This window comes from Madurella fahalii (genome assembly GCF_045866475.1).
Source record: "Madurella fahalii IFM 68171 DNA, scaffold_2, whole genome shotgun sequence".
NCBI classification, from domain to species: Eukaryota; Fungi; Ascomycota; class Sordariomycetes; order Sordariales; genus Madurella; species Madurella fahalii.
Genome location: NW_027263972.1, coordinates 8,080,439 through 8,106,401, shown reverse-complemented (window position 1 = coordinate 8,106,401; position 25,963 = coordinate 8,080,439). Strand labels below are relative to the sequence as shown.

At 56.3% G+C, this 25,963-nt stretch overlaps 10 protein-coding genes across 10 annotated transcripts; 4 read left to right on the top strand and 6 right to left on the bottom strand.

Annotated features, from left to right (window-relative positions):
• Positions 1-506: 506 nt before the first annotated feature.
• On the bottom strand, positions 507-1,638 carry RPB11 (DNA-directed RNA polymerase II core subunit; the record flags this gene model as incomplete). Its single annotated transcript, XM_071060585.1, has 4 exons — positions 507-712; positions 785-895; positions 980-1,038; positions 1,622-1,638. 4 exons carry the CDS (start codon positions 1,636-1,638, stop codon positions 507-509), a joined length of 393 nt encoding a protein of 130 aa, XP_070916686.1.
• Positions 1,639-2,290: 652 nt separating this feature from the next.
• MFIFM68171_05164 (uncharacterized protein) lies at positions 2,291-4,596 on the bottom strand (the record flags this gene model as incomplete). Its single annotated transcript, XM_071060584.1, has 2 exons — positions 2,291-2,482; positions 2,542-4,596. The coding sequence occupies 2 exons, from the start codon at positions 4,594-4,596 to the stop codon at positions 2,291-2,293; spliced, it is 2,247 nt and encodes a 748-aa protein (XP_070916685.1).
• Positions 4,597-6,321: 1,725 nt separating this feature from the next.
• MFIFM68171_05163 (uncharacterized protein) lies at positions 6,322-10,157 on the top strand (the record flags this gene model as incomplete). The annotated part of the gene is made up of 4 exons (XM_071060583.1): positions 6,322-6,466; positions 6,518-7,503; positions 7,562-8,570; positions 8,620-10,157. 4 exons carry the CDS (start codon positions 6,322-6,324, stop codon positions 10,155-10,157), a joined length of 3,678 nt encoding a protein of 1,225 aa, XP_070916684.1.
• A 613-nt stretch (positions 10,158-10,770) lies between these two features.
• MFIFM68171_05162 (uncharacterized protein) lies at positions 10,771-12,636 on the top strand (the record flags this gene model as incomplete). Its single annotated transcript, XM_071060582.1, has 2 exons — positions 10,771-10,809; positions 10,882-12,636. 2 exons carry the CDS (start codon positions 10,771-10,773, stop codon positions 12,634-12,636), a joined length of 1,794 nt encoding a protein of 597 aa, XP_070916683.1.
• A 157-nt stretch (positions 12,637-12,793) lies between these two features.
• Positions 12,794-14,005, bottom strand: MFIFM68171_05161 (uncharacterized protein; the record flags this gene model as incomplete). The annotated part of the gene is made up of 1 exon (XM_071060581.1): positions 12,794-14,005. One exon carries the CDS (start codon positions 14,003-14,005, stop codon positions 12,794-12,796), a length of 1,212 nt encoding a protein of 403 aa, XP_070916682.1.
• Positions 14,006-15,205: 1,200 nt separating this feature from the next.
• MFIFM68171_05160 (uncharacterized protein) lies at positions 15,206-15,776 on the bottom strand (the record flags this gene model as incomplete). The annotated part of the gene is made up of 2 exons (XM_071060580.1): positions 15,206-15,719; positions 15,772-15,776. 2 exons carry the CDS (start codon positions 15,774-15,776, stop codon positions 15,206-15,208), a joined length of 519 nt encoding a protein of 172 aa, XP_070916681.1.
• A 1,069-nt stretch (positions 15,777-16,845) lies between these two features.
• On the top strand, positions 16,846-17,384 carry MFIFM68171_05159 (uncharacterized protein; the record flags this gene model as incomplete). Its single annotated transcript, XM_071060579.1, has 2 exons — positions 16,846-17,184; positions 17,250-17,384. 2 exons carry the CDS (start codon positions 16,846-16,848, stop codon positions 17,382-17,384), a joined length of 474 nt encoding a protein of 157 aa, XP_070916680.1.
• Positions 17,385-17,954: 570 nt separating this feature from the next.
• Positions 17,955-19,077, bottom strand: MFIFM68171_05158 (uncharacterized protein; the record flags this gene model as incomplete). The annotated part of the gene is made up of 2 exons (XM_071060578.1): positions 17,955-18,226; positions 18,321-19,077. 2 exons carry the CDS (start codon positions 19,075-19,077, stop codon positions 17,955-17,957), a joined length of 1,029 nt encoding a protein of 342 aa, XP_070916679.1.
• A 2,173-nt stretch (positions 19,078-21,250) lies between these two features.
• Positions 21,251-24,074, top strand: SEC59 (dolichol kinase; the record flags this gene model as incomplete). Its single annotated transcript, XM_071060577.1, has 2 exons — positions 21,251-21,818; positions 21,874-24,074. 2 exons carry the CDS (start codon positions 21,251-21,253, stop codon positions 24,072-24,074), a joined length of 2,769 nt encoding a protein of 922 aa, XP_070916678.1.
• Positions 24,075-24,386: 312 nt separating this feature from the next.
• Positions 24,387-25,916, bottom strand: EHD3 (mitochondrial 37S ribosomal protein mS47; the record flags this gene model as incomplete). The annotated part of the gene is made up of 2 exons (XM_071060576.1): positions 24,387-25,775; positions 25,863-25,916. The coding sequence occupies 2 exons, from the start codon at positions 25,914-25,916 to the stop codon at positions 24,387-24,389; spliced, it is 1,443 nt and encodes a 480-aa protein (XP_070916677.1).
• Between the last annotated feature and the right edge of the window lie 47 nt (positions 25,917-25,963).

Here is a 25,963-nt window from a genome sequence, read left to right as displayed (position 1 = left end):
TAGGTGGCTGGTCAGGATGGGAGACAAAACGGGGATCTGAAGACCACCAACCCGTAGCAAAAAATATCCAAAAAAATATCGGCGTTTAGTCCTCTCTATTACCATTGATGGAGAAGATGCCAAGACATTGCACAAAACACTCCCCAGAGCAAAACACAATAGAATTAATGCAAGACAGCTGAGTCTATGTCCCCTACCGACGATATCAGTACCACCCAAGGAAACCACAGCCATGCACATCCCCCAGATGATATGTGCCAACCAGGATGATGAAGATTAGCCGAGCAAGAAGACACGAGTAGGTAGTTCAGGGCCAACCCGCCCAATGTAAAAACACACGGAATGTCATCCATGCATGCACTTGTCGATACGTAGCTGGACACCTCCCTCCTCCCCCTCTTCCGCCCTTTACAAACAAACCAACCAACCTAGACGCTTTTCCTCACCAAACGCCCTACCAAGACCCATTCTTTCCCACAACCAACCCAGTCAAAATCAACCCCCGTTTAGAAACCATTCTGGCCACCTGTGCCGCCAGCATTCTCGCCCTGGTCGGCATACTGGCGAAGGGCAAGCTCTTTTTGGAACTCGCGGCCCAGCTGGCCGTACGCGGCGACTAGCTGCTTGCAGACGCTGACGAGTGCCTCGCGCGGGGTGATGGAGCCGTCCGTCTGGATGCGGATGAGGACCTCTGGCACGTTGGGGTGGCCGACTTTTAATTGTGGTGGCCGGGTTAGTCTCTGGGAAACCGGGCGGGGGAGGCAGAGGGAAGGGGGCTTTTTACTCTTGTATCCAGCCATCATGACGTGGGGTGCCTGCTTGAGGTGCTCGCTGAGGAGGTTGCCCAGGGTATGGTCCTCCTTGAGGAGGATGAAGTCGGATGTGTTGGACATGCCTATAGACGTCAGTTTCGAGGGTCTAACTTCTTCTTCCGAGTGTTTTGTTGCGGTATAGACGTGGCAGGTAAGAGGCTACTCACCCGTCACCACTTTCTCGGTAATTTTCTTCTCGCCCTCCTGGAGCATAAACAGCTCGAACCTTTCATAAGCCATGGTTTGTTAGCACCGTAACTTTGTACAAGATATTGCTTGCTTGCGGAACAGGAAGAGAAATCCAACCCGGACTGGCCGTTGCCGAGATGTCTATAGTTTGTTGAAGCCATGGTGTCCTGTCCGGGGGAACGCCAAATATGCGAAATGCGGTAGGTGGGATGTCCTGAGGTTGTTGCTGCTTGGTGTCTTGATGGCAGACCGAGATGAAAATTTTTGTGTTGCGGGATGAGGGCCGCAGGGTCTTGAGGTCGCCCAGTGGGCATTTGAGGTAGCCATTACAATTCACTCTTCAGACACGACGCGGTATGACATCGTGGAAGTGGGTTGTTCGAGGAAGTAGCAACCCCGTTCCTACCACTATCGCCCGGCCGACTCGTAGTGATAAGGAAAAGCTCGCAGCCGGGCTGACAAGACCTGTCCATCTCTGGTATCGATTCCCAGCCGTTCTTCGGTTCAAAGAGTAAAGCGGGCATGGCCGACCCTCACCCCTTTCGACCAAGGAACATTGGCCGTGCCATTCCAAACTGAGATTCACGGAAATGGAAGGGGGAAGAAAAAGGAAGACCAACCTGTCCGGAGCATTCATGGTGGCTAAAAATAATATAGAGTACCCAAATACCAAACGACCGCAATGAGTAATAATAACAGCAAACTTTTTCGAGTAAAGCTGATCGAAGCGATGTGAGCGCGTGCAATGAAGTCGGTAGATGGCCAACTTGAAGCCCAGTAAGTAGATAGTAAGTAGAGACCCGAGACCAGCGCGAATACCTCACTGGGCTTGGTCCGTGCACTGGCAGCTGCTCACTAACACTAGCAGCAGCGCCGTCGAGAGTCTACTCTTTGCTCCCACCTCGGCACTTTGAACAAAGGCAATCGTGAGAGTACTAGATTTGCACAGACTCGAAATGTTATTTATTGACAAACCAATGATTCTTCTATCCATACTATGAACCACCACGTGGCATTGAGCCAATCAAGCCGCAATCTGTCCCGTCTACTCTACTATCCTGCCGAACGAATGCTCTCTAGATACCGAATAATCTATCAAAGCTGCAACAGACGACGATTCCCAGAACCCCTCAACCCAAACTTTGCCTCAGCTAGCTCCATGATATAGTATAATGACACCCGCGATGCTTAACCAGGCCATGAGAGAAAAAGAAGACGGAAAAATGTCATGTGCATATGTTTCCAGCTCATTCGCTCCTACATATCTCCCTTCTACCTCATTCTCCTTCCTACAAATCCGGCAGTCCCTTACCCTTGCTATCGCAATAGCTAGGCATCCCGCCGCTGCCAGAGTCGTTCGCCCAGCTCATGATGGTCAAGCTGGTCGTGTACGCCATGGCCACGAAGCCGAAGACGCACAGCAGGATATCCGAAAGCTTGCGGAACCTGTTCCGCGCTACGGCTCGATAATGCAACATCGGCTATGTACGGCCCGTTAGCAAAGGAAGTTTAACCCCGACCTCTGAGAGACACAACTTACCGGGTAGATATACACCAGCGGGATGCAGGCAAAGTTGCCCACCAAGGCGACAAACTTGTCCAAGTTATCCGCGCCACCCCAGGCGACCAGGGCGCAGAGCGCCACCACAAAGAAGCGGAACACATTCTTCTGCCACTTGATGTACGGGTTGTACTTGCCGCTCTTTGTAAAGAGCGCGTTCTCGGTGATCCTGATGGCGGGGAAGATCTGCAGCGGCGTCGACAGCAGGATGGCGAGCGAGTAGAGGAACTGCACGCCGTTGACCATCTTGTCGTCCTGCGGCAGGTTAAGCAGCACCACCGTCTCCGTCTTGGACCCGTAGGCGGCGTACGACACGGCGCCCATGACGACGAAGAGCGTCGTGATGATGACCATGACGGCGAACATGACCTTGGGGAACTTTTGCGGGTGCCGCATCGACTCCTGGATCGGGATGATGAGGCCGATACCTTCAAAGGTGAAGATGGCGGTGCCGATGAAGAGGGTCCAGTCCTTTTGGTTGAACATGATGATGTCGGCGAGGCCCTGCGTGTTGAGCGTGAGGATGTCGTAGTAGAACAGGTAAGCCAGGCCGATGACGATGAAGGCGTCAGCGATGAGGGCCGTGAAGCCGAGCTTACCGATATCGCGCAGGAGGGAGAAGGGCAGGAAGATGAGCATTTGGACGATGATGAGCCACGTGATGGGGACCAGCGTCCGGCAATCGGATACAGCCAGGATAAACGCTTGCAGGTTCTCGGACGTGAAGACGATGTAGGCTGCGACGAAGCCGAGCTGGCTGATCACGATCGAGGCCAGGATGAGAGTCCGCATCCATTTCCCGTAGAGAATGCCGCCGATGTCGCCGAACGAGCCATCGACCCTTAGCCTCGTCGTGACGAGCAGAACGAAGCAGTAGTAGCTCAGGGCCGCGACGAAGAGCAGGACCAGGTTGCTGAACAGCATGCCGCCATTGAGGTATGCACGAGGCAGGAACAAGACACCGGTTCCGACGAACGACTTGAGGAGAAGCAGCGCTGCTCCCATGGGGCTGTTCTGGCCGCTCCCTCCGCGCTCTTTCCTCCGTCTCTTCCGCCCAGAGGGCGTCAACAATGTGCTATCTTCCATTGGCTCTCTGTCCTCGTCTGAGTATTCATCATATATATCACCTTCGCTACCCGACGTGAAATATTCGCCCGGCCTGAGCACCTCGTCGTCTTCCTCGAGCTCTTCACCGGCAAAGTGGCCATAAAGACTGAGGAATTCGAGAAACGAGTTGGTAAGTAAGCGAGGCTGTGTTTGTTGGTTAGCGCCTGGGCCCGGCGCCACTTCTTCGGAATCCCTGGCCGCCCGCCGTATGAAGTTGCGCCTGAAGCCCCCTGGCACCTTGATATTGTTGATATCGAGCACTTCGTTTTCGGGCTCGGGCCTCGGAACACTGAAGCTCTTACTGCGCTGCGTCTTGGTCCGCTGGTCCGCCTCTTCAGTCCACTTGTATATAGGCCGTGTGATGTCACCCCCCTGCAGGCGCAGACTTGAGAATTCATCGTCAAGACCGGATCGGTTGCAGTCAGCCGGCTGTTTGCCCTTCGAACCCTCGCTGATATACTTCAGACCGTTGTCTGGAGCACCGTCTCCTGGCTGCACCAAATGCCTCTTAATGATCGCTGGGTCCTCGTACGCGAGCGGTCGCCTCGAGTCGAACGAGCCATAATTCGTCGGCGTCCCCGGAGCCCGGGGAGAAGACGGGGCCGGCGCGGGAGAGGCGGATCGGACCGGGGGTGTACCGAATCGTGGCGGCGATCCACCAATCGAGCTGGAGAGCGCGGCTGCGAGTGCGGAGACGCCCGGGCCGGAAACGTGCGAACCCGGCCCCGGGAGCGGTGTCAACTGGCCAGATGATGTCTCCTCGCCCGATGCTGCAGGCGTAGGGGTGGTTGCGGATTGGGAGGGTACCGGCGAGGCAAGGCGAGCAGTCGGACCGGCACGATCAAATGACCGGCCGAGGTATGAGCCGGGAGAAGTCGACATGTGTCGCTGCGCAGGCGGCGGCGGTTCCCTAGCGTGGTTTGACATGGTTGCTGGCTGTAACGTGTCGCTAGGTTATTTCATGCCTCCAAGTAGGCGAGGATCGGGGTGTTGGCGTGGGCGGTTGACAGTTTGACAGTGGAGAGCCCGACTCCGTGGCCGATTCCGTGGCCGATGCCGCAACCAACCAAGGGATCGCGGGTTAACAAGCGGCGGCCCCCAAACGCTAGACGAGTGAGAAGCGAAACGTAAGAGCGGACCGTTGGTGGCAGCAAACAACAACAGGGAACGTAATGAGCGACCCTTTAACCCCAAGCTGTAACTAAGGAAAGACGAGGCGATGTCGAGGCGGACACCTGACTCTTGTGTGGCTTGTGACCCTGCTGAGCGACGGGCTGCTGATAACGTTACGGAACGAACCGGGGAGTGCTGTTGGCCGGCCAGCTGACGAAGTCGGAGCCCTGGTGCTGGCCAGGGGGGCGGGATCCGGCGAGGCCCACCAATGACCGCCCCGCAGTTGGGACCCTGAAAAACGGGCCTTTGGAGGCAGGCTGCAGCGGCTCTTCAAACATCACACCGGGCACCCAGAATTATCGACCCTGCAAAACATCCAATCCTTGAAACGTTATATACCCTTTGCGGTCCATCGCCAGGCATGAAGTCCGTGTTGACATGTGTGGAATTATTCTTGAGTTCTTGCATGGCAACTGCAACAAAATGGGGCTTTCCATAGACTGCTTCAGTTACTGCCCGCCACGGCAATTCCCAGCATGTGCACCTGGACAGGGCAACTCTAGCGGCCCTGCCCAAGAGGCCTTGCCCAAGAGGCCTCTCCAGCCGTCTCGAGAACCTGCTCTAACTCAAAAAAGTCGGTGAGACCGACTCCTCTGCTGCTCTGATGCTAGTGAGCATTTCGACCCCTCAAACCGGGCGCGGACAACTCGGTTTAGCTGTCTCATAAGAAGGGTCGGTTAGGGGGAGCGGAGTTGTTGATGTAGAAGAGCCCAAAACTTCATCTTGAAGCAAGGCGAGGACTTGACGATAGTTATCCAACAACATCTACAGAGGCTTCTTTTCACAGGATTCCTGTTAGCGTGCTATCAGAACCACCTGCTCGGCTTCAACCGCCAAGCCGCTAAAAGCTCCTGGTTCCAGCAGCCCGCGCCACTCAGGGATCGCTGTTGGCTCCTCGGCTTGGGGTTGCCTGTCTGGAGTGCGTCCTGCCCGCCTCATGACGTCGAATCTCCAACCGGACAACTCAAAGTGAGCCATCAGACGACACGCCCCAGTTCGGATCTGTCTGCTCGGCCTGCAAGCCATTGGACGTTCCAAATGAGAACGCGTCCTTTGGCTAGTGGATACTGCGCGGGGTTCACGCACCAGCCTACGATTTTGGCGAGGAACCCTGTGGTTTTGGTCACAACACTGCCCTTCCTCTCCAATCTCAGACGATTCACTCCGCAGCTGTGCTCCCCGCGGTGGAGCTGATGATCTGCACTATTCGCAAAGCAATGACTGGCGCTGCGGGGCGTTTGCATGAGCGGCTCTGGAGTCATCCTGGACGTTGAAGCTTGAAAAAAAAAAAAAAAAAAAAAATAAACAAAAACGGCCGTGACGACGGCGGCCCCGATCAGCCAGCAGTCCCCTCGGGTTCTTCTCTGCTTGCTCTCTCTGTTGTGTGCTCGCGAAATGAACTGCCTATAGTCCAAGTTGAAGAAGAAGAAAAAACGGTGTACCAGCTCCAGACAACTTACCGATCAACGGCAGCCCACCATGGAGCACGAGTCCTCAAGCAAGAGGAACAAGTTGGGCGTTGTATCCGGTGTTTACATCCCGGTCTGCCTCAACATCCTCAGCATTCTTATGTTCCTGAGGTTCGGCTTGATCCTGGGACAAGTTGGCTTACTCGGCATCCTTGGTACGTTAGTATGGTTCATGCTCATGGGTGCCAAACGACTTACACGAACAGGTCTGCTACTGATCGCCTACACGGTTGACTTTGTGACAACGCTCTCGCTCTCCGCCATCGCTTCAAATGGAGAAGTAAAAGGAGGCGGCGCCTACTACCTCATCTCGAGGTCTCTAGGTCCCGAATTTGGCGGCTCCATCGGCCTTCTCTTTTACCTGGCACAGGTGCTGAACACAGCTCTCAATGTCGTCGGCATGATTGATTGCATCAAACTCAACTTCGGCGATGCCATGCCGCAGGGATACTGGTGGGACTATCTCTTCGGGACCTTCGCCCTCGTGCTCTGCACCGGTCTCTGCCTGGCCGGAAGCTCCATCTTTGCAAAAGCAAGCAACGCCCTACTGGTGGTCTTGACCATCTCTACTTTAAGCATACCCCTCTCGGCGTTGGCGCGGCCAGCCTTCACTGATCCGGAGAGGGGGATTGAATTTACGGGAGTCAGTTTGGCTACTCTGAAGTCTAACCTGCTTCCTCACACCAACAGCGAAGAGTACGCGGGGTTCGAGACGTTCCGAGATCTGTTTGGCATCCTGTTTCCCGCGACGTCGGGCATCTTCGCCGGCGCATCCATGTCAGGAGATCTGCGGAACCCAAGCAAGGCCATTCCAGTCGGCACGTTGTGGGCTATGCTGTCGACCCTTGTGACATACCTGCTAGTGATCTTCTCGTTGGCATCGAGCACGGCCCATGCGTCATTCCTTTTGAATGCGAACATCATACAGGACACAAACATATGGCCTCCGATTATCTTTGCGGGAGAGTTCGCAACAACATTTTTCTCGGCCCTGATGGGCGTCATCGGTTCCGCTAAGCTCATGCAAGCTCTGGCCCGAGATAAGCTATTTCCAGGCCTATCGCTGCTGGGGAAGGGCACTAAAAAGGCAGACGAGCCCATCCTCGCCATCTTCCTGACCTACATCGTTGCGCAAATGGCCATGTTTGCGAACCTGAACCAGATTGCTACCTTTATATCCATGGGCTACCAGGTGAGAGAGCTGTCGAGAGCGACTCGCTGAGTAGAAACAAAGATCTAACCGTGGATAGATGACCTTCTTCGTCATGAACCTTGCTTGTTTCCTGCTCAAGATCGGTTCCGCTCCCAACTTCCGCCCCGGATTCAAGTTCTTCAGCTGGCAGACCGCTTTCGCGGGCAGTTTGCTCTCAGCGGCTGCCATGTTCTTTATCGACGAGACATATGCCACCACTGCCGTCTGCCTCTTGGTGCTTCTGTTCCTTCTGATCCACTATCTGAGTCCGCCGAAGCACTGGGGCGACGTGTCCCAGAACTTGATCTACCACCAAGTGCGAAAATACCTGCTGCGGCTGAAGCCCGAGCACATCAAGTTCTGGAGACCGCAGATTATCCTCCTCATCAACAACCCTAGGAGGCAGACTCGGCTGATTCAGTTTTGTAACTCGATGAAGAAAGGAGCGCTCTACATCCTAGGCCATGTCATCGTCACGGACGACTTCTCCGCAGGGGTTCACGAGGCAAAGCTACAGCAAGCCGCGTGGACCAAGTACATATCCGAGTACTCGCGGATCAAGGCGTTTGTGCAGCTGACCATGTCACCCTCGATAACATGGGGAGTGAGGAACCTGATCCTCTCGGCTGGTCTGGGCGGCATGAGGCCAAACATTGCCGTCATGGGCTTCTACAATATGGACGAGCTGCGTCGTTCTTACCCAGCTTTGCAAATTCCTGACGCACCAATCTCACCTGCTGCAGTCCCACGAGACGAATCCAAACCTGACAGCAAAGCCCGTAGGAGGAAGAGAGGCGATACCTCCGCCCGTCTTCTGGAAGGCGTGTTGCCCACGGATGTCATCAAGGAAGAAGAGATGATGTCAGTGACCAGTTATCTCACGATCCTTGAAGATATGGCACTACGATACCGTTTGAACGTCGCCATTGGCAAGGGCTTTGAGGCATTGGAGACGCCACGGAGGGATGGGAGCAACACAAAGAAATACATCGATCTTTGGCCGATACAAATGTCTGCAGCACTCACGGCTGACGGGAAGAGCGTTCTCACCACAAACTTCGATACATGTAAGTGACCGCGAGAAGGCAGCCTTGCCCTAAAACTAACGGGGACCAGATACATTGATCCTCCAACTGGGTTACATCCTTCATACGGTCCCAGCCTGGAAGAAGGTGTATCGCCTACGCGTGCTCGTGTTTGTCGAGTACGAGAGCGAAGTCGAAGAGGAACGAGGTAGAGTCAAGGCTCTTTTGGAGAAGCTAAGGATTGACGCCAAAGTCTTGGTGTTTTGGCTGGCGTCGGGCAATCTTCCGACCTACGAGACCATCATACATGGCCATTTCCAAAACCCCGAGATCGAGAATATGGTCAACGAGTGCCTGAAGAATCAGGAGTGGTGGGAAGATTTGCAAAACTACCGAGGCAATCGCTCAATGACGCGGTCTCAGGAATTCGCTTCGATATCGCAGGTCATGGAATCCACAGCCCGCCGGCCAGGCCTGTACAACCCACACAACGTGCCCGAGGATGTCAAGGAGAGAAGGCGTCATAGTCTGGCGCAGCTCACCGAACTACCCAAGAAGCCCACCGTGTCACAGTTGGTCAAATGGGGCGTGAACATGGGGATTCACACCCAAAACCTGCCCTTCAGCGTATTTGACAGTTCAGACACGGATATGGGAGCTGAGAGCGATACCGAGAGCGATTCATCAGACAGCGATGTCATGGAAGGGCGATACAATGACGCAGATAGCGTCCCCGGCGATGACGATGACCCAGCGAAGCGTCCATTGCTAACAGCTATCCGGCGGCGACGGAGTTACGCCGACGTGTTTGCTCGCACAAGAAGTCCGCGGAGGGAGAGAAGATTGAAGGGCTCTTACTCGCCGGCTCACGGTTCGTACGGGGCCATCGCAACAGACAGACGCGCCGGTAGTAGCTCAGGAGCGGGATTGGCAAGGGATGGCGGGAATGGATCCGAGCCACCGCGGGGACGAGGGATCATGAAACCGGATAGACCGCCGCTATCCAGGCATGGTTCGGCCATGAGATTTTCAAGCAACTTGGTACCAGAGACAACAATCACGAATGAGGACGGTACAGGACCGCGAATCATGTTCGTAGAAGCCGAGACTCGCCCGGCACGGCCGTCCTTTTCTCGTCAGCCGTCGTATGGACGAGGCGCGGGTGGAGACTCAGCTCCCGGTGACGAGGGCGGAAACGACAAGAAAGTCTCATTTGCTGAGCCTGACACGGGCATGAACTCGCCGGTGAGATCTCGAAGAGGCTCCGCATCAAAAGGCGCAAATAACAGCGGCGATGTTTCACTCAACATCTCAGGCCTGTTGGCTTCCTACCAAAGCCCCGAAGACGAAGAAAACAAGAATGGGTCTAGTTACTCCACGCAGGGTCTCTCGCTTTCCTTCAACGATATCCCCAGCAGGGCTCAACATCTGATACTAAACGAACTCATGCGGCAGAACAGTAGGGATACAGCCGTGATGTTGACAACGCTGCCCATACCCGAGGAGAATACCTGCCAAAGCGAAGAGGCGAGTTTAGCCTATCTCTCCGACGTCGAGGTTCTCTGCAACGGGCTGCCCCCTGTGCTCCTGGTGCTTAGCAACAACATGACTGTTACTGTGAGTCTCTAGGTACAGGGTTCCGGGGCGTCAAAGTCTGCGACTCTGGGAGACTATGGGATTGTTGTGAAGATCGAACCCAGCGAAGGGGAAAGACAAAGAATGGAACATGTCCACAACAATGAAACTCGGGAAACGAAGAACTTGCCTAGAACCAAAGAGGAGAAATCTGCCAATAGCGCGGATACCCCAGTACAAAGAACAAGCGTGTTTTTTTTTATTTTCCCCTTTCAATGGGCTCCGCGGCTTCCTTTATGCCATACGCAAGGACGGGGTCGGATCCCCTGCGCTGCTGTGCAGTTGTTCTTGTCTCTCGTACAATGCCGCAGACGAGTCTGTTACTCAACAACCCTTTTCATCTCCTGTAAGGCAATATTTTTGAGACTTGATAATGCCGGACGGCCCTGCAGTCCGACCTAGCCGATCGCTCAGACTTGCACAAAGACCCCGCGAGTTGGGCCGCCTCAAGCTCAAAACTGAAGACAAGGAAGCGAAGGAATTTAAGATTGTCCATAGTCCCGACCGCCCTAGTCGTATCGTCACGCCGATAGAGGTGCCAACAGAAGACGAGTGTGGCGACTAGATTGCGAGCTGGCACCGTGCCTCAGCAAGGAGACACGGCGGCATGTCCGACGCCAGACGGGGATATGGAGGTATGGGTGTGGTGAGTGAGCATCTTCGCGATGCCCTTCAGCGTAAGCGAGAGGAAAAGGTCCTGACATGGCTCCGCCAACAGGGAGGCTTTGCTACGGCGAATCCGGACGAGGAGGAAGGGGAAGACGGGGGAGAGGAGGCGGTTGATGATGAGTACTACAGTGCCGCAGGACTGGCGTACGAAGATGACAGAGGGCATGTTGGGCAGTGCAGCCGTTCTCCAAGTCTTAGCGTTCAGGAACCAGCGACTCCTGGACAACACACTGGACAACTGCATCTGCAGCCACGTGCCGCGGCAGACATAGCTTCCTCGCGTGGCGGTTCTAAAGAGACCCATGCGCTTTCAGGGCAATGGCCTCCCATTTCAGCTGTTGGTGTAAGGATACGTAGACCGCCGACTAGCCATGACCAGACTGTAAGTCCTGCCCCGGAAACACTAGATATGCATAACCTCTCGATCAGAAAGGATGTCCCTGGAGGTACGCAGCTTAGTCCAGACGAGGTGGAGGAGCAGCCAGTTAACAGGTCGTATCTAGTGCGTTTGGAACAGTATAGGCGCGGCTATTGCCCGTTCTGCGGCAAGTTCTTTGGCAACCCCCTTCCCGTGGTGTGCCCATACCCAGATTGCAAGCGGAATTTGAGCATGTGTCTAGAGTACTGCGGTCCACGGCAGCAGCAACAGTCACAGCAATCGCAGAGACCGCAGGAACGAGAGCAACCACATGCTCCGCCACCCCTTGCAGAGCGTGCGTTTCTCGACGCTCGGCCACAGCGAGTGCTATATGCCGGCGGACAAGGTGTGCAGCCTAACCCTGCGCCTATCAAGACCAGCAGATCTCAAGCAGTGCCATATATGCAAGCGCCGCCTCGGAGGGATGCCATTCCCAACCGAAGTATATCTCGCCGTCAAGCAGTAGACAACCTCCGCGCCCAAATATCCCCTCGACGCTCTACCCCCCGTCCCCCCCCATTACCCCACCACCGGTCACCCAAGCCCTCTTCCCCTTCCAACACAATCCGCACAATCTGGCCCGCCCCGTCAGCTATCCGCGAAGCAGCAACTCACGAATTCGCACCAGATCGGGCTTCCGAACAAGTTCGAAAAGAGAGAGAAGAGCGTGACAGGAAGCATAGAGCCCTCCCACTACCTCCCCGCCCAAGCAGAGAGGGAGGAAGCAACGGCCAACAACGGCCACAACCTCACCTCGCGCGGTCCGCTTCCGCTCCGCTCAGGGGACAACAGCACAACAACAACGCCTCCTCCTCTTCCTCTCCTTTACTTTCGTCATCGCCGTCATTGAAGTACTCGACTACAACACCTCTCGCCGCGACGCCTAGTCTCGGACGAAGCGGCAGCAGCAGTGGTACCGCTACCCAGAGGACTCCAGAAGCCCAAGTCCACACTAAGACCAGGGCCCGGGCTCAGGCCCCAGCCAATAATGGCACAGGCGGTCGTCGCGCTCAAAGACCGGCACCGGTAGACTCTAGGTTCCGCGAAGCAGGGTCGGGTGCGGCCAACACCACGTCATCTGGGCGGACGAGAAGCAGGCCCGTTACGCCGCTGAGCGGGGATGACATTGACTTCTTGGCGTGGAAGAGGCCGGAGGAGCTAGCAGAGTTTGCGAAGGATATGGAGAGGGGGAATGATGCGGATTTATTTCTGGGGGATAACGAAGAGAGAGGGTTGGTAGACGAGAAGGAGGGGTCCAGCGTGGAAGAGGACATAGACGAGAGAGGAGATAATGCGGATGTGCTGCTGGATATTATCAGTTCCTATGCGGATGAGCCGCAGTTGGATGCGGGAAAACACAATACGCAGATGGGGGGATACATCTAGTGTGGAGGCTACGCATATCAAGTTAAGGCCGTCGCCTTGCGGAACCTAGCACAAGGTTGTCAAGACACCGATGCCGTACGTCATTCCTATGTGTAGTTGTCAGTAAGTCTCTAAATAGCACCCGTCTAACATGTCCTATATTCTAGTCTAATATGCTCTAATTGACCTTGGTAACGATGAGTTCGCCCTTGTCCGTGCCCTCTAGTTCTAACAGCCCGCCAGCATCGAGCTTCTTTTTCCACTTGGTGCTCTCATACCTCGCCAGAATTACCGTCATCCTCAGGATAGCCTCGTTGCTCGACTCGTGTTCTGCGATGCCTTCCCCAATGGGCGTAAACGTCCACCTCCCAAACGCCCAGTTCAGTATATACCTGCTTCTCGGATGCGGTGACGCCGGCACAGGCACGTCTTCGTCCGAGTTTGCGACCGGCCCCGAGGCTGTGAGCACCGCCTTGATCCTATACACCTCATCCTTGGGCGCGCTCTTCAGAAACCTCATCAGCTTTCCTGCATCGACCACCGCTTCCTTCCCAGGCTCCCCCTTCAGCTCCACCGACAACACCTCCACCTCCGACTGGTGGTGCTCATGTTCGTGCCCATCCCCGCCATCACAACCACCCCCAGCAGCAGCACACTTCCCGCCCCGATTCTCCCCTTCCTCCAGGCCCCTCGCCAACCCGCCATCCAGCCCAAACACGACGCTCGCATCCACCCACCCCTTATCGCTCTTCACCCACGCCACATCCACCTCCAGATCCCCGAGGCGGTCCAGCACCTCATCGAACCGCCTCTCCCCGCACGCCTCCCACTTATTCAGCACCACCAGGTCCGTGTAGCGGGCCTGCAGCCGCGCGGTGTAGCTCGTGTCCTCGTAGCCGCGCCAGTTCTCCACGTCGATGACGCTGACGACGCCGTCCAGGACGTACTCGCCGCGCGTCTCGCGGGCCAGGCGGTTGACCTCGAGGGCGAGCGTGGCGGGGAAGGCGCTGCCGCTCGTCTCGATGACCACCCTGTCCAGGGCGCCGCCACCGCCACCGCCACCGCCGCCGGCGGCACCGCCGCGCAGCTCGGCCAGCGCCGGCCCTAGCTGGCCCACCAGGTTGCAGCAGATGCAGCCGTTGAGGAGCTCCGTCACCCCCGCGATGGCTGACGACGACGCCAGCTGCGAGTCGATTGCCACGTCGCCGAATTCGTTCTTGAGCAGCGCGAGCTTATAGGCCGGGTTGACGGCGCGGAGCTGCGGGATGAGGTTGAGGATGAGGGTGGTTTTGCCGGCGCCGAGGAAGCCGGTTATGATGGTGATGGGGATGGGTTTGCGGGTGGTGGTGGTGGTGGTGGTGATGGTGGGGGCGGCGGAGGATTGTGTCATTTTCGGGGAGGTTTTGTGGGAGGCGGTTTGACTAAAAGGAACGGGCTCGGGGTATATATTGACTCTATGAAGCTTGTTGTTGACTGTATAAATGGGGAAAAGAGTGTGAATGGTCCAAGGTTGGGTGGTTTAAACAGTGGAAAAGTGACAACCGAGTGATTTGCCCGACTACTACCGAAACTCTGGACGCGGGGTGAGAAGATCGGAAAGGCTTGGCAGGGGCGTTGAGATAAAGTTGGTCCCTGTGGAAAATTCCCCGAGATTCCTTGTTTAGGATAAGACTGTCCATTGCCACATTGGAGGAAGGTCAGTAAGCAAGAGGCAAACGGTAATGCGCCGTGTTCTTGTGTCTGACTCGAATCGTCCCCCGTTAACCCTATTCACAGGGGACATCATAGAGGACGGTCACGTAGGCTTGGCGGCCGAAAAAAAGCCCACCTTACGACTGGATATGCCATGGCCGTTTCCGAGTGCGGGCTGACAATAGATAGATCAGTTGGGTTAGTTGGCAGCAAAAGCTGGTGCAGGACAAGATTGCTCAGAGCTTAGGATGATAGACAGGGGCCGGGCGGTAATCACAGATGACATCGTCATAACTGGACTGTCACCAGTGACGTCATTGTGCTTGCAATGGTTCGAAATATCTTCGAGGGAGGCATCAAATGTGAACTTTGGCTATCGAGGATTATAATCTACCGTCTTTATAGGAAGCTAAACCGAGATCATAATGTCTAACTCAGCTGACAACCGTGGACGTCGCCAGTCCACAGACTTTACCCCTGACTACAAAGCCAAGCTCGACGAGGCCGCCTCGAAAGCAAAGAATCCTCCGGCAGAGAGCGAGAACACCGGGCTGGTGGACAAGAGTAGGTATCCGATATCACGCTTCGAGATTCGCGCTTACCTGGCGGCGGACGCAGTCTCTCAGTATGTACCGGTTGTCGGTAGGATGCTCGGTAGCCAAGAGAAAGAACCCCAGCCGTCAGTTGCAAAAAAAGATCCATCCGTCCCTCCAAAGAGGCCGGAGCACGACGCCCAGATTGAGGAATTCCTTAGGGGCCAACATCGTAGCCAAGAAGTGGTCGGGGTGAACGAGACAGGGTCAAATTGAGAGGCGGTTAATGTAAACGACTCAATTAGTCTCTCCGAGAGGAGAAGCCCAAAGAGAAACACATCACAAGACTGCAACCATAGGAGAATTCAGGCCACGAAGAAATTGCCTGCCGCCAGAGCCAAACCCAGAAAGAACATCGCACCCTTTCTCAGACTCAGTGATTGGGGAGCGTCCGCCGTGAATATCACATTAGATCCGGACAGCGCCTGCCCTGTAGCTGCCGGTACGCCAGCAACGACTCTAAAGCCCGTGCCGTAGGCGCCGTAGACGCCGTAGGGTGCGTTGTTCTGTTCAGAGCCGGGGGAATAGCCGACGAAGCCGTCCACAGTCGAGCTGTCCTCGTCCCCCGAGCCATCGTCCCCCGGGGGGTCACCGCCAACATCTCCATCGCCTCCGCCACCCATGTCATCTTCCGGGCCATCAAACTCGGGCCCGTCACCGGGGTTGTCTCCCGAGATGGGGACGGTAACCAGCGGCTCGCCGAGGTCCATGTTCGCATTGTCTTCAATGATAGTTGGCCCCATAGCAACCGCATCCGGGGCCACCATGGCCGGGGTTGGCGCAGACCGGCAAGCCAGGAAGCTCGATGAGACGAGGTCGCTACGCCCATGTTAGTAACGTGAAAGCCTGACTAGCGAGCAGAATAACTCACGCCATCGCGGCTATATTAATTTTAGATATTAACGAGTACTGTGGTGTAAAAGTACTGGCGAGATTTCCGAGCGTGTTAAGATTCAAGCGAATGACTGTGTGGCAGCTCGTAAACGGGTGGATGGCTGGCAAATCCAAACGGTGAAGACATCGCGAGTCTACATCTTCACCTTTATACACGACACGATCACCTGCTCATCAACAACAGCATCACGTTCCGGTTGACTGAGATCTCAGCGTATCGGGAAGCGATGGCTCAGTCAACTTAACTGCGCACACATGAGGAATGGGTCGGCATTGGCAGCATTCCAGGCGTTGCTGGCGTGCGAGGTGGGTTTTTGCGACACAGATTCCTCGGTGACACTTGCGGCTTGCGAAGACTGCCGTGCTCCAGCAACATGTGCATGTGAACGTCATGGACAGCGTTTGGAAGCATGGAGCTGGACAGGAGGAGCAGCGATGAACAGGAGCAATGGAGAACAAACAGGGTTCACTGGTTCACCTTGATGTCTACATTTTCGAGTCCCTCCAGCAACAGCCGATGTATGTTCTGAACGGCATTCCAACTCACTCGCCGTGTCAGCCCGTTTCGGGGTGGGCGGGGCACGCGGCAAATCCTAATGCGACGGGCACGGCCGGCAGCATAGTTTGCGAAGCGAAAAGAATGTCTCCAATCTATCAGCATCTCTCACCCACACGGATACTGGGTGAGAAACTTCCTATCAAGGATTTCGATCTCCGAAGTAGATCTCAATGGAGATCTGGCAACCTGACACCGTTGGATACTAGTGTTGGTCGTGGCAACTCCGTGAATACTTTTTGATCTGGAGAAGAAAAAGAGGAAAGGTTTAAAATTTTCTCGGCCGCCCACGAAGTTATATGCAGCGCCAGGGAGGTGGGGCAGCCGCTTGACCGTTTTGGAGGGCCCCGCCTTGATAGCGCATTTGGTAGAGTACACTACCTCTCGATAACTAATCTTACATAATCTCTTCGATTTGCCTGCCGCGTTTCCCATCACCGGTCCTCTAGAGCCGCCGCATCGTCGTCACATCCACATGAGTCCGGCCATCAAACCATGCCCTCAGACGAGTACACCTCAATAAGCCGGGGCCCTCTCAAACTAAAAGGCGCCGCCGGCATAACCAAAAAGAAGAAAAAGAAGGACAAGACCCGCGCCACTACTGACCTCGAAAAGAACTTGTCCACCGGAGGAGGCAACGACGACAACAGCGGCAGCAGCAACACCCTTGCGCCGCCTAAATCCCGCGACGGCGCCGATACCAAACGGGCATCCCCCGAATCGGAATCAGACAAACAGCTCCAAAAAAAGGATCCAGAAGAGGCCGAGAAGGAGGAGGAGGAAGACTCCAAGACCGAAGCCGAACGGCGTTTCGCCGAGGCCAAGAGGAAGAGGGTATGTGTGTTTCCCCCCTCAACCGCATGAGTGATGCTGACGAAAGGGCGTCCCCCGCAAAACAGCTAAAAGAGCTTACCGAATCGGGACGCATCCGCTCGGAGCTGCTCAAGACGCACAAGCAGCGGGTCGAGGAGCTCAACTCGCACCTCTCGCGGCTGAGCGAGCACCACGACATGCCCAAGATTGGACCGGGCTAAGTGGACGTAGTTGTAATCGTAGCACTGTGGTACTACACTATGTCAATCTAGGTTCCCTTTATTGTTTTGGCCCCTTTTTGGGATTTCCGATCCATAAATGAGAGTGAAACCTCATATGTGCCAGTGGCTCTACATTGTTGGGTGGTGACACATGGCAATGCTCGACTCTCGATCAGATGGATGATGTTCATTCTATCGATATCTCACGAGACAAGGAACGCCATTCCTTAACACAAAATCCCTTGCATCTTGACCAATTAGGCTAGCCGACCCGTTCGATAGATTATGACCAAGACACCCTCTTTGTGTAGTCGTCCTCGCTATTCCCCTAATATTAATCCTCAGCGGAGTGGCCGCTCCCAAAACGAGTCTATCTGAGAATGATAAATGAATGTGGTAATCGTGATCATCGTCCCGATACGGATGTACATCTTTTCTTCCCGTGCCTTGAAATGAATGGGCCTTTTGTTTCGAACACGACTCCCTAATGGAATGCCAGAAAAACCCGAACCCCCCGTGCAATGCAGAAAGTCACCGAGACCAAAAATAGACAGCAGACACTGGAATGGCCTACACCAAGAGCATTGCTGCGGCTGCGAATCCCACCATGCCGGCTGTTAGGAGTGACGGCAGCTTCTGAAGGGCTGAGTTCTGCAGACTGGGTGCCGGCCTCGTCTCGTTCGGCGGCAGGGTTTCTTCGGGGCCGGCGGGTACATAGGTCGTCGCGGTGACAACGACTACCACTCCGTCGGAGGTCGAGGTGAAGGTTTGGATGATCTCCCTGGAGGTGCGGGGAGGTGGAGTTGTCTCATCGGACACGGTGGACGTCGTCAGGGTCGTCTCTGTTTTCTGTTAGTGGTGTTCATATGGGGAGGTGGGGACGAAAGAAACATGGGACGAGAGGAAATAGCCAGAAACAGTGAGAAACCCACGTACCTCCGACAATCGTGGAGGACGGCTGGGAAGAAGACGAAGACGACAGGGGTTCCGACGACGTCTCGGAAGACGTCGAGAGAGTGCTTTCAATTGGGCTCGATGACGTACCAGGCGGTGGGGGGGAACTAGTAGATGATGCTGAGGTTGGCCTCGTAGGAGAGCTAGTAGTTGAAGTCGGAGGGGTAGCAGTTTCCGATGGTGTCGGGCTGGAACTGCTGCTAGGGCTTGTAGATGTTGACGACGGTTCCTCGGACGTAGTGGAACTCTCAGTCGGTGCTGGTGTGCTCTCGCTTGTGGTCGAGTTGTTGTCGGCGCGCTTCGCTAGCTGCACGATGGAAGTGGCAAGAGCCGCATCCGCCTGGTGCACGGCCTTGACGGCTTGAAGCTCTGACGGCCATACGCCGTCCCGAAAGCGACCGGGGAGATACCGGTGGAGGAGCTCATTGAGAGACGACGGCGAAGCCGACTTCAGGTTCGATGAAAACGAAGTGTCATCCGTGTCAACTGCCGTTTGGCGTTCCCCCATTGCCCCTTTGCGGCAGTGAAGCCGTGGTGAGGCAGCCGAGGCGACCCCCAACAGTACCAACATACATACTGAAAAGCCCACGACGAGTCGTCGAACGCACGCCATCTTGCTAACTGGTGCTGGTCGTTGCAGGCTGTTAGGTGACTGTGTCACGGAAGAAGCCTTTTCCCGGGCGTCCACAGGGAGGAGGGCTTCGGACGACGGCGATTTCTCGCCTTTCAGGAAGCCCATGGCGTCGAGACCGAAGCTGACAAGCGGGAAGAAGACGTGTGGATTACGAGCTCGCGGCAGCGTTTGCCGCTCGAGGATGCACTAGACGGGCAGCTGCAGACTTCGTAACAGCCTAGCACAAGCTGTATTGTTGAGAGCTGCAGCAGTGAGTGGTCAACGAGCAGGCCGGCGAACAAAAGATGCAGTGGTTGGACCCATCTGTCAAGAAAAACAGGGTCAAAGCCAAGGATGTAGTAGTAGTATGACGGACAAAGAGCACGGCACCAAGTGGAACGGATCCAATTCAAGGTCTCGGAATCCGGAAGCCACACAGGCAAGTGGGCACAACGGAAACGCAGGGAAGTCGGCGCATGGGGGAGGCTTACCAGATGGATCGTCTGTTCAGTCCACGACCGTTGCTGCTCAGCCTCACCAGACCCTCAGGGTCCGCGCAGGAAGACTGACGGCTTTCGACTTGCGATGAACGGTGTTGCGAGGTCGGCAATCGGCTGGGACATTAGCCGTGAACAGAATATAAACCTCATGATTACATTCCTAGGGCACCATCGAGGCGCCCAGATCTGGTAGCAGAGGGGCGGCTGCAGATGCCGTCTCAGCTTCTATGGGAGTATGACGCCTCAGCGACAAGGGTATTGAGTGGATCAAGTGCCAAGCGCTGTCCAGAGCGACGCTAGGTAACTTACCATCCACCGGGCCGGAAGCTCGGCGTCTTAGCCGTGATAAACATATCCCGTATAGTCGAGTTAATTAAGACCGGCCAGGGCAAGAACTAGCACAGCTTCTATCACGATCCTCTCTTAGTTCTGGGGATTGGCCGTTCTCTGGAAGACCTTTGCAGGGAGACGCCTCCTGTTCACCTCGTGTCTGAGCTGTCGAGGCTGGGATCCCAGTGGGCGCTGATCGGAAACACTGACGCTTGCACAGCCGCCAGCCATTCGGTTTTCCAGTGCTTCGCGATTGGCAAATGCTCTGAGTGGGGTGTGCAGATTCTGGCAAGCCCCGCCGAATCCACGTACCAACAATATTCTTGGCGAGTGCCGTTCCCGGTGCCACCTCGAATCGCAAAGGGAGCCAGGTTGAGACTGGGATCAGCGAAGGCTGCAGTGTTCCAGACTGCTTCCTTCCAGCCTCTTTCTCACCGCACGAGTTTCGACTCTTTGTGCTGAGCATCCCGCCCAGTTTTTGCGTATCTTTGGACGAACAGGTTTATTGAACCGCGACTCTTGGATATCGAGATATTTTCACACCGAAGTTTGATCAATAGTCTTGGCTGCTAATGAACATCCGAGACTCCAAATTGTGGATGGCATTCAGTCGTAGACGTCATCGACACCGGAGCTTTTGAGCCGGAGCCCCGGCAAGGTAGGCCGCGGTCGCCTCAAACACGAGATTCTGGAAACGATGATTGCCCGACACCCACGTCATGGCCGAGGTTTTACGATACGGGCCTCTGTTCTTCATCAGTAATGCAATGAAGCTTTTCGAGTTGCTCCTTGGCTCGGCGTAAGTTGAATGCGTCGGCAAACACATACACTACTTCGTACACATTCCTTATTGAATTGCACCGATCTATTGCTTAAGGTGAGCTGAGTTCAAGCTGCCTGCCTCCTGACGAAGGATTTCGCCTTATCTTTGCAGATGTCCGCTCAAAGACGAAGCTGTGGCGCGACGCTCATAAGACAAAGCAATGTGCTATTGATTCCATAAAATTGCTTCTCATCTCGTGTGGATCTCGCCAAACCTTGTGCGGTGGAACTCGAACTATTCCTCGTGTCAGATTCAGGCAATGACTAAGCCACAGGGCTGTGGCGGTTGCCCAGGGGTTCATGCCGAGAACCGCGTTCGGTGGCGTCCTCTACGCAGCCGTGCACGGCCGACGTTCCTGGCTAAGGTAAGCTGTGTATCGGTACTGTGTAGCATGCCATCGGCTGGCATTGGAGATAGTGGCCGTTTTCATGTGATGCCCTCGACGTCGAACTGACCACGCCGATCGAAACCTTTACAGTGTGAAACATGCGACACATTGCGCCCCTGGGTTCCATCGTGCGCCGATGACCCTTTGAATTCAGCAATCATCAACACAAGAGCTGGCAGATCATCGGCATTTCGCTTCGCATAGTTAATCCACACAGCTCAGGCCCATGTTGCGCCAGATCGCCTTTCGAGATTGGCCATGCCTGAGCATCTCCAACCATCACCAGGTCCAACCAGCGCCGACAGCGTTCAGGACGACGACCATGACAAGCTAAGAATCATTTCGCGATCGCCGCATCCATATCACCGGCAAAACTCCGAGCTCCTCGAGCCCTCTGATCGCCTCGTATACCGACCGAGAATCGCCGAGGACTCGAGTGCAGCGCCGAGCCATCCGTTTCCCTTGTTCGCCCAAGACTCGACACCTGCAAGCGAGAGCGGGACCGAGGCCGACGATGAACACTTCCTCAAGGGGCTTCCCGCACCGAAAACCCGGCTGCACAAAGGATTGCGGTGCAAGAATGAACAGCTCTCGGAAACCTCCACGCCCATGCTTTCGCCAGCAGTGCTGGAAGAGGAGGGTCGGAAAACGCACCTGAGCCTCAGCCACGGTGCCTTTGAACGTGACAGGAGGCGCACAGCCGAGAGCGCTCGCCGGCGCAAGGAGTTGGTTCGAAGGGCGACCGAGGTCCTCCTCCTCGTAGGCCAAGGGGGGATGGTCGCCTCGAACCCTCAAGTACAACCCTTGCTGCGCGAGTATAGAAAAGGTGAATTCCCGTATTAGCCGTTTCTTCTGGTCAATTCTGACACAAAAGACTACAGAGCTCATTACTCTGGGCGGGCTATTCTGCTCGCTGGTGGCAGCTTACCCCTTGAGACTGGTAACCTGGGCTTATCGCCGGGGAAGACCCTCAAAGCCCGTACCCATCCATATTCCTGCGACCTTTGATCCTGCGCCGCTCCTTTATCCTCCTCTGGTGCCGGTTTTTGTGTCTCTTCTGATCGCCGAGAATGTCAGGGGTGCCGTTCTACCAACTCTGGTTCTCAGTATTTGCGCCTTACCAAGGACCCTGATTCCGGGGGCACGATATTGGGAGTACTATAGTTGTTCGCACTGGTTGTTGTCGTGCCTGCCTTTCATGTTGGCTGGGTGTACGTCCGCGGCGCAGAATCGCGTGGCCAACGAGATTCCCCAGGAAGTCCTGGCCTTGCTTTACCCATTGCATCAGACGCTCTGTCTTACGCTCCAACACCTCACGACGACCAGTCTTTTGGTTTCCGAGCTGCAGTTACTTTCGGTGGGCCTCATTGATCTGTTACTATTGGCTCGCTCTCCACAGGCTGTTATTCTGAAGGCGGTTCTCTGGGGAGGCGGTGTTGGCCTCATCGTGTCCTGCGGCCAGGTGATCAGATGGGGTATCTCTCTAGCTCGTGTCCCGAAATGGCGGTTCAGACGGGTCTTGTCTTCGGCAAAGAGCACATCCGGCTTGCAGCTTCTCAGGCAGCTCTTGTCCTTCAGGCGATCTCGCTCCAATTCTAGCGCAAGCTACGGCAGCGCGGCTTACCACTCGGGCCATTCTTCCGATGAGCAGCTCGACGACCCGGGCCCCACAACCTTTCCCCCCACAACGAAGACCATACAAGCAGATAGCATAAGCGACACCGAAGTGGCTCCAGCCGCTCTCTCAAACCTACCCGACGTTCGACTGGATTTTGCGGAGCCTCCGTCTCCGGAGCCCCCGGCCCGACGGCACACCCTTCCCACCACCGGCAGCAAACAAGCCGGCCGCTCCAAGACCAACACCCCCTCCGGCCGCCGGAAACGTGCCACGTCTTCCACCGCCCGCGCGTTCTTCTCCCTCACCCAAGCCCAAGCAACCCTCAGAAAGTGGCTCTACGCGCTCTACGTCTACCTATGCATTCTCGCCGTGATCTTCCTCGGCGTGCGGGCCTACGTACAGAAGTACGCCCTGCGAGGCGCCGAACCGGTGGGCTGGGCGCTGGGCTACCTCTTCGGCGACCTACCGGAGTTCCGATTCCAGGTCGTCAAAGCCAACCTCGAGCGATGGATCTGCCTCCCTCCTCGCTCTTCATCCGGAATCTGCCAGCCGGGAAGCGGCGGCTGGGTCCAACAAACCCGCCTCTCCCCGCCCCTGGGACCAGCCAACACGCGCCTGGCCCTGTCCGCCTACTGGCTCGCCATCATCGTCACGGGCCTGGCCGTCGTCTTCCGCCTCTCCCCCGTGTACGAGGTCGACACGCGCAGGAAGGTGTTCCACTTCATGATGGTCGCCATGTTCCTGCCCGCCACCTACGTTGACCCGGCCTATGCCGCGCTCGCGCTGTCGCTCATGCTGGCCATCTTCCTGCTGCTGGACCTGTTGCGCGCCAGCCAGCTGCCGCCGCTGTCGCGGCCCGTCGCGCGCTTCTTGACCCCCTACGTGGACGGGCGGGACCTGAGGGGCCCCGTGGTGATCTCGCACATCTTCTTGCTTGTCGGCTGCGCCGTGCCGCTGTGGCTCTCTCTCGCGTCGCTGGGGAGGATGGCGGCGGGCGGGGGTGCGGAGCGGTATGACGACGGGTGGGAGCTGCCGACTAGGGAGGTGAGCATGGTCTCCGGCGTGGTGTGCGTCGGGCTCGGGGACGCCGCCGCGTCGTTGATTGGGAGGCGGTGGGGGCATCGGAAGTGGATGTGGGGAGGGGGGAAGAGTATCGAGGGGAGTGTGGCGTTTGCCGTGGCTGTCTGGATCGGGCTAATGGCGGGCGCCGGGTGGTTGAGGTTGGGGGGATGGGCGACCGCCACTACGAGCGATGGTAATATGGGAGGAGATGGGTCGGGGATGGAGAATTTGATGAGTATGCTGGATCCGGAGAGGCTATGGGGGTGGGCAAAGTGGGAAGGAGGGAAGAGCGCGGTTTGTGCTTCGTTGGCATCGTTGACCGAGGCGGTGCTGACGGGCGGTAATGATAATGTAGTTGTGCCGGTGGTGCTTTGGGGGTGCGTGAAGAGCTTGGGAGTTTAGGGAAGGGCATAGATAAAATGCGGTGCATGATGACAAGAGCCTGCCTTTTCGGGCTCTAGACGATTGACTCATGGGTTATATGGCCCTTCATGCCTTGTTTAGACGAAATTCTGATGCCATTCTTAATAGCAATCGATGACGGCGGCAAAGGCAACAGCACTAATTTGTTACGGCCTGGTCCAAGCCGCTGGAAACACCGCTGTCACAAGAGAATAGGAACCGAGTGCAACGCTTGCGAGCCAGGTCACCCCATAGTCATACATCTCTATATATCCGGTAGGGAAACAGACATGTCTATCATACAGCATCCATCTACTGCTCATAATCCCACTTCGGGATAGTAGACGCGCCCTTTCCTTTTGTCTTCCGGTCCAATATTTCCGTCACAACCTCCTTCACGCCCTGCTTCTGTCGCCTCTCGGCCGCAAACGAGTCGACAATCTGTTGGCGCGTCATGGTGCCCAGTGCGACCTTGTCCTCGACCTGCTTCTCCGTGGGGATGCCGAGTCCGGCGTAGGGGTACTCGTCGTAGTTGGCGGGCGTCAGCAACTCCAACCTGGGCTCGTCTTTGGGCATGAGGAAGAAGTCCTCGGTCAGCTTGGCGCTGGCCTCGGGCGCAATGTCCTCGAGCGTGGCGGGCTGCCAGACGGGCGGGCGCTTCTCGATCAGCAGGGCCGTGACGCCCTCGGTGAAGTCGGGGTGCGCCATGAACTTGGAGGCGATGGCGTGCTCGCGGACGAAGGTGTCACGGATGTTCCACTTGCGGCCGATGCGCATCTGCCGGAGCGTGACGTGCACCGCCGTGGGCGAGCGCTTGTGCAGCGTCTCGATCGTCTCCTGGGCCCATTTGCGCGTCTGACCTTTCTCCTCCTCGAGCGCGCGCAGAATCTCGTCGACCGTGTTGTGCCTGAAGCAGCGGTCGATGGCCCGGCGTAGGGCGCCGGTCAGGAGCATGTGCTCGTCGTGCGGCAGACCGGTGACGAATTCCTCAATGGTGGCGTTAACAGCGGCTAGGCGCGTCTCGATGGGGTCACTGTCCCGGAAGCGTAGCTCGGCAAGGCGGGACTCGAGGCTCGGGAGCGAGGTCGAGTGCAAGTAATGCGTTGCGATGCCCGTGTAGAAGACGTTGGCACCCGTGAGGCGCGAGCTCGTCAGGGCGAGGTACGTCCCCACGTAGCCGGGGAGTCTGGGGAGGAAGAAGGAGGCGCCGACGTCGGGGAAGAAGCCGATTGTCGTCTCGGGCATGGCGAAGACGGTGCGCTCGGTTGCGATGCGGAAGGGCGCGTGGATGCTCAGGCCAACACCGCCACCCATGGTGATGCCGTCCATGAAGGCGATGTAGGGCTTGTTGTATGTCGCAATCAAGTGGTCCAACTGGTATTCCAGACCAAAGTAGGCCTTAGATTTCGCCTGCCCCTCGGGGCCCTCCTTGTTCCACTTGGCCAGCTGGGCAACGTCGCCGCCGGCGCAGAATGCCTTATCCCCTGCACCCTTCATGACCAGGACGTTGGCCATGTCCGACTTGGACCACTCGAGCATGCGCGGGATGATCTTGCGGATCATGGAGCCATTGAGAGCGTTGAGCTTTTTTGGCCGGTTGAGTTCGAGGGATCGGAGACCGTAGAGACTGTTGAAGAGTACATCCTCAGGCTCGTCGCCCTCGATAGGCTTGAATCGCTCGAACGCTTCTTGTGTTGACATCTGCGCGGGGCTGTCAGTGGTCCGTCGAGTGCCAAACATGACGGGCGGAGGAGGAAAGGAGAGCGGAGAGGAGGGGAGGGGACGTACCAGTCGTTGAGACTGCAGCCGCTGCTGAGGCAGCACCTTGGCTCTCAGAGGCATGGCGAAGGTCCTTTGGGCGGCGCGGCAAGAGGTTGCTGGTGCTGCCG